The 6,773-nt window shown below is 45.2% G+C and overlaps 1 protein-coding gene across 1 annotated transcript; it reads right to left on the bottom strand.

The window, feature by feature from the left end:
- Positions 1-1,492: 1,492 nt before the first annotated feature.
- Positions 1,493-6,451, bottom strand: gja1b (gap junction protein alpha 1b). The gene is made up of 2 exons (XM_024291100.2): positions 6,328-6,451; positions 1,493-4,737 (listed from the first exon to the last, which is right to left on the bottom strand). The coding sequence occupies exon 2, from the start codon at positions 4,719-4,721 to the stop codon at positions 3,546-3,548; it is 1,176 nt and encodes a 391-aa protein (XP_024146868.1). The 5' UTR covers positions 4,722-4,737; positions 6,328-6,451; the 3' UTR covers positions 1,493-3,545.
- Between the last annotated feature and the right edge of the window lie 322 nt (positions 6,452-6,773).

Raw genomic sequence — 6,773 nt, 5'->3', positions numbered from 1 at the left:
ACTGGGAGCTTTCATGAAAGCTTTTGACTTAGAAGCCTCGACAGATCTCCGAAGACCATCATCTACTACAAGGGGGTCAAACTCAATCACACAGGGGGCCAAAATCCAAAACACACCTTAGGTTGCGGGACGAACAGGATAAACATTTATTGAAAACATTAAAAATGATTTTTTCTTTAAACTTTAAAACCGTAATTTTTTAATATAATTATGAACTAGCATTATATGCAATAATGCTAGTGTGAATGCTGTAAGCTGAATTTGAACCGCTAGTGCTGATAGTTGAAGATGCTGAAATTGATGGCTGAAAACGGAAAAGTTGATAGCTGAAAATACTGAAGCTGACAGCTAAAATATTATCTAAATGCCAAATTAGCCTAAAAAACTAAAATAAATAAGTAAATAAAGAACTTAGCTTGGTCAAAACAACTAGCACGTAGTTGAAAAAATAGCTAAACTTCAAGATACCCTAAAAACTGAAAAAAGCCTAAATTAGCCAAAATAGCTAGCATGTAGCTGAAATGTTAGCTAGACTTCAAAATAGCCTAAAAATCTTATTAAATGCCGAAATAGTCCAAAAAGCTAGCAGAATTGCAATTTTTAAAACTTTAAAACTAAATTTTTAGTATGAACATGAAAAATGAAAAGGCAGGAATATTATTTCAGAATAAATAAACTTAAACCTTAAATAACTTTCAATATTTTCTCTCCATAAAAATATATTTTGTCAAACTTATACAAGTTAGAAATAAGCACAAGATAATATCCTGCAATGATCTGGAGGGCCAGATATAATTACCGGGGGCCAGATCCGGCCCCCGGGCCTTGACTCTGACACATGATCTACTACATGATTCACTCCTACAATGATCTGTAAAATTTGGTACACGCCTCATGGTGCAGAATAACTCACTGCACGCTGGGTTTCTGTTGTCGAACAATAAAACTTCATCAGGAACGACTTGTTACCCAACATGTGGCGGCTGAACATTACAGGCCGATTTTAGGCAAACGGTGTTCCCGGCACAGCGGTCAGTAACGGCATGTGGCCTGAGAGGAATGTGGCAGCCCAAAGCTCTGCAACGATGAGACCTCCAACCTGGATGCTCCGTCAGAGCTGAAGCAGCCGAGCGGGACTCTGTGGTTCAGTGGTTCTCTCCTGTCACAGCACTTCCTGTCATCTGGCTGTTGTACTGGATTCAAGAGGATACAACCGGACATCCAGTCGAGCACACAAACAGAAATAGCCTAGCAGGAATTTAAGCCACTAACCCAAAACATCTTACCCCAACAGGATCAAAAACATTACTTGGGTCATTCGTTAATGCAATGTCAACCTGCAGAAGTCCTGTTAGCTTTGAAACACAAACAAGAGACTTATTGATCAGGAAACATCTGCTCTTCTCTGTGCAAACTCAAATCTTTGGTAAAAACATTAAATTAAACCTGAAACGAAATTTTTGTTTTGTTCAAAAAAAAGGTGACACAGTCAGGATTTAAGAAAGAAAATTTTATTGGTTAGAGAAGCATTTCACAGATACAAAGAGCGACTCTGTCTTTTATTATCAGGCACTTTCACTGTACAACAGTGGATCCTCGTGGGTCAGCACCGCGTGACAGACCGCTGGTCCGGTTCTGTCACTGGTGTGCGCCACAGCTCCCTGTGAAACAAGGTGACTGACATCACGTGTGGCCGACTTGTGTGTTGTACAATAAATTAGTAACATGTCTGTAAGAAAACTCGTGCTTCAGAAAACGTCTTCTAACACCAAGATCTCAGTGCAAACATCCAAAACATGAGAGTACCGACAACATGATGAACAGGTCAGGAGGAGGACGGGAGGGGAGGGACAGCTGTGGAGCTACGAGGGCAGACGTTAACACACACCACTAAAAATTAGTCTACAATCTCACATTTCATCTGGACAGCTAGCTACAGTTACAGTACTATGTCTCTATGTGTCAGGCAGCAGCGGTTAAACAGTCCCTACAAAACTCAACATTCCGAGTTCCCGTTCGCCTCGAGAGACGAGCTCAATCCGAGCTCAATCCGAGCACTAGTTGGTGGTGACTCGTGGAAGCCACAAAACAAAAATCACAACACCACACAGATTCAAAGTTTCTCAGGAATCTACAGTCGGCTGCGATTGTAAGGCAAACGGTTTGGTTTGCTTTCAATTAATATAAAAGGGGGTTTGGGGATACAATTGTTTTTTTTTTTTTTCATTTTTATGGCACATTCAAGGCCGTAACCTTGATCCTCCACATGAGATGAAGACCTGTTTGAGACAAGTGCTCAACAAAGAGCTTAACATAAAATGCACCAAACGACAACTCCAGTTTTCTTGGACAAAATCCTCCTCAGTTGAGATTCAGGGGGAGTGGGCCGACCAGAGCTTAAGAATCTAGAGGAACTGATGAAGACTATTGCATGGACTCTTAAGGACTACAGCTCTTGTTTTGGTCATCTATCACAACTGTATTTGGCACCTAGTCAATAAAACTGTAGTTTTTTACTGTAACCAAAGGTTTGTGCGTCCCTGAAGGCCACGGTTGGTTAGGGAAACCGCTGCTGAGAACGTTTCAAGAATGACCAGGCCCTAGAGAGGACTAATTGATGACTTCCCCTTAGATCTATAGCATCTTCACATCAATGGCTCTTTGGAGCACCAATGATAGAACCAGAGTCTAGATGTAAGACCCAGGAATATCTCCACAGGTTCTGGTTGATCAGGGTTTATTTTTGGCTCATTCTCAAACAAACACTATGAGCTCTACTAAGGACTAGATAAACCCCCGTTAGTCGGCAGGTTAGTTTGGAGTTAAAGGTTAGGAAGGTAGCAAAGTCATCAAGGGGGCAAGAATATGAAAAAAACCCTGACAAACCAAAACCAGATTGGTGATCCTGTCAGGTTTTGAAGATCTCAGAGGTTCTGAAGACCAACTCCATGTGGTTCTTCTGTGACGGGGGTCCTGCTCTACAAGACTTCTCAATGTTTATCTCTGGTTAACAAAAGCTGTCTGATGCACCGCCCACCAAGTACAGTGTTTTCACTAAATAGTGCAGGCTACAAATACCAAAGAGACACGTGTGTCAATAGGAGGCAGTTCTGCTCAGGTTCCTTAAATCTGAGCAGGTGGTCCTGCCTCTTCTATGCCCTCCACCTTATTCGTTGTTCCTTCCCTGTTGCCCCTCGCCGGCTGTAGCTCCACGGCGGCAGTCTAAAAATTTTGAAAACTTGTGGGTAAAGAATGAACCGGGTTTCCGTGTTCTGAACCGGCCCTATGGCTGCTGTGTTTTCTAAAGCTGGACTAATGGAACTACAAAGTTACAGTAAAGACAAAATAGTTGCGAGTTGTACCTTTTGAAAGTGTTACACTGAAGCTTTAATGTCTCTGACTGACACACAGTCTCTATCGTGAGGACAGTGATTGAGGTTAGTCCCACCTTCTTCATGAACCTTTCTGATCAAGTGTTGCCTGATTGTCCGCCTGCAGCCTCACACCCTGTCGGCCAGGCAGAGCGGGAAGGTCGCCCGGGCCCCTTAGACATCCAAGTCGTCGGGCCGGGCTCTGCTGCTCATCCTGCTGCTGGCCCGGCTGCACGGCCTGGGGTCCATCAGCGCCATGGGCTGCAGTTCGTGTCCCGCTGACGAGGACAGTTTCTTGTGCTCATGGGTGTCATCAGGAAAGTCAAAGGCTTGTGCGTGGGAGTTTGAAATGGTACTTCCCGCACCAGTTTGGCCCAGCCGGTTCTGCTCCGTAGAGTAGTTGGCCCAGTTCTGCTCATTGGCTTGCTTATTGTAATTCCGGCAGGAGCCGGTTCCTCGTTCCCCTGTGGCGAGCTTGTAGCCTGGGGGGGACATAGGTGAGATGGGGGCGGTTGGGGACGAGCAGCCGTTGTAGTAGGCATATTTCGTGGTGGACAGCTCTTTGGGGGTGGGGCTCAAAGTTCCCCCTCCCCCGGGGAAAAGCCCGGGCTGCTGCTGCTGCTGTCTCTTCACGCGGTCTTTGATCCTCTTGAACAAGACGTAGAAAAGCTCGATGACGTTGAGCAGCAGAGAGACCAGAGAGACCACCAGCATGAAGATGATGAAGACCGTTTTCTCCGTGGGCCGGGACAGGAAACAGTCCACCCTGTGAGGACACGGGTCCCTCTCGCAGGTGTAGACAGCGTTCAGACTGAAGCCGTAGATGTACCACTGGATCAACAGGAAGCCCACCTCAAACAGAGACTTGAAGAAGATGCTCACGATGTACGTTCTGAGGAGGCCTCCCTTCATCTTCACTTTTCCATGCTCCTCAATGCCGTACTTCAACTTCTTTAGCTCAATTTGCCTAAGCGGTACGTCGACGTCACCCCCATCGTTCTGCACGGCTTTAAGCTCCTCCTCCTTTCTGTTGAGTTTGTGCTCCTTCCTGTGCAGGTAGAAGACGTGGGCCAGGTAGAGTAGAGTGGGCGTCGACACAAAGATGATCTGCAGGACCCAGAAGCGGACGTGGGAGATGGGGAAGGATTTGTCATAGCAGACGTTTTCGCAACCAGGCTGCTGGGTGTTGCACTTAAAAGCCGACTGCTCGTCGCCCCAGGCCGACTCCACAGCGGTACCCAGAACCAGGATCCTAAAGATGAAGAGCACGGACAGCCAGACCTTCCCACCCGCAGTAGAATAGGCCTGGACCTTGTCCAGCAGGCGACCCAGAGCACTCCAATCACCCATCGTTGGGGAGTGTTAGCTGGTGGAAGAAGAAGAAAAAGAAAAATTGAGCTGACGATGTCATGGAGTCAAACAAACTTTTAGTGTTGGCTCAGAAGCAGCCAGACGTTGGATAAAAGCAAAGGGAGAGTGATACCATCTTACAGGAAGCATAACTGAGAGTTATTACTTCTGACGGAAAATTTGTGGCTTCAATTCACATTTCCACTCACTGTTCTCCCAGTTTGTTACAACTTCTAGTTTTTGCATTAAATAATGTTGAAATCTAAGCAGTTTTTATATTTTAGATTTCTGATTTGCTCATTTTCAGACCTACTTTTCTAGTAGACATAATTCTGATGTTAAGATTCCATAAAAAGTAGATTTTTTTGGTTGAGATCTTTCACATTTGATGAAAACGTTTGATTCCAATGAAAGAACTTCAGGTTTTTTTGTTTGTTTTGGAAGGATTATGTAATTGAGCAGAACTTAAGGAGACTAAACGAAATGTTTAATGACGCAACAAGCTAATCCAATTACTGGAGCCGGGGACAAAGAGCACATTTTTGTTCTTTTCCTTAAGAGCTGCACTTTAAATCCGGACTGGCTCGGACTCAAAGGGGCTGTGGATGCACATTCGGGTGCGTCTCCTTGTTTTCTTTTAGACTCTTTGAGCAGAAATCAAGGCGACTCATAAAATCAGGCAGTCTGGACTACAAAACTCAAGAAATATCAATGGTGGAGCCACAGATCAACAAATACCTGAGGGTTCTGATGGGTTCCTTAAAGATCTTTAGAACCTGTCATGAAGACGTTTTGACATTAGCTCCAAAATTACCTTAATTTAGACTTGAAAGTAAAACATACATGATTTCAAGAGGCCTAAAAAGATGCAGAGAACTAACACAAGGAGGCAAGCGCCTGAGCCGTTGTGCTGTGACAGGGTTCACTCGGGGCAACAAGAGCTCAGGAGAAAACCTGCTGCCTCGCAGATGCAGAAACAAGAGGCAGAATGTTGTATTTTCATGTGACTGATACAACAACAGGTCCTTCAAAGAGTTTTGACTGTCAGACAGAAGTGCACGAGGTCCCTCAGATCAGAGCGTCATTTATAAGATTGTAAAACACCAGCTGTAAATCAAACAAACTTCTGCAGACTTTACTGACCTTATGGAAACATCAGGTCAAAAAAGAAAAAAATCCCCAACATGTGACACATGAAAAGCTTCTCAAAGTGGCCCTCACAAGAAAGACCTTTGTGGATGAGCAGGAAGCTGCAGGCTGGCTCAATTCTCTGCATGTGCTCCCACTTATCTGGAGGTCCAACTCCTCAGGAGCCCAGGAGAAGAACAGTCGCTGACTGTTAGAGACACAATGTCCCGCCACTTTCTGCATGAATGAGTTCAGAGAAAGCAGCACAAAGCCCTGCAGAGCTCCGAGAAGGTCCCCAAGGCTCCTCTCCACCACACAACCCAGATCCACTTCAGAGAAACCCGTCCAGAACCGCTCACCTGAGCCCACACTCAGAGGAGAAAGTGTCCTTCATCTGGTCCTCAAGAAGCTCCTCAACTGGTGAAGGTGTTGGAGTAAGAAAGAAGCAAAAGTTGCCAGGTTCTGGGGCAGAACTCACCTGGAGGTTCGGACAGACCGTGTCCGCCGTGTCTCAGTCCCGTCTGGAGGAGTTGGACTCGCGCACCGGACCCGCAGCCGAACTGAACCAAACTGTCAAAGTTACTCTATAAGAGGAGGTCCAGTCACGTGACCACATCCACGTCAAGACTCAAGGGGGGAGGCGCGAGAGCGCGCGCGCGGGGGGGTTGCACGCGCAGCGGCTCACCTAGAAGGATGGAAGGACCAGGGCCGGAACTAGACTTTTTAGGGACGGAATCAGAACACAGGTGGGAGGTTTGTTTTTAACTTTTCTTAATTTTTATTCAGTAATTTTGAAATATCGCTCTGCTATTTTATTTATTATTATTTTTTTTTGCAGTGATAAAACATGTAAACTATTTTTCAGAACATAAAAAAATAACAATTTCATAGGAAGTTCTGATAAAAAAGACTCACCAATAAGTC

The sequence above is a fragment of the Oryzias melastigma genome, linkage group LG24 (assembly GCF_002922805.2).
Source record: "Oryzias melastigma strain HK-1 linkage group LG24, ASM292280v2, whole genome shotgun sequence".
Lineage (NCBI taxonomy): Eukaryota > Metazoa > Chordata > Actinopteri > Beloniformes > Adrianichthyidae > Oryzias > Oryzias melastigma.
The sequence above is the reverse complement of the archived record's forward strand: the minus strand, read 5'-3'. Positions and strand labels throughout refer to the sequence as shown.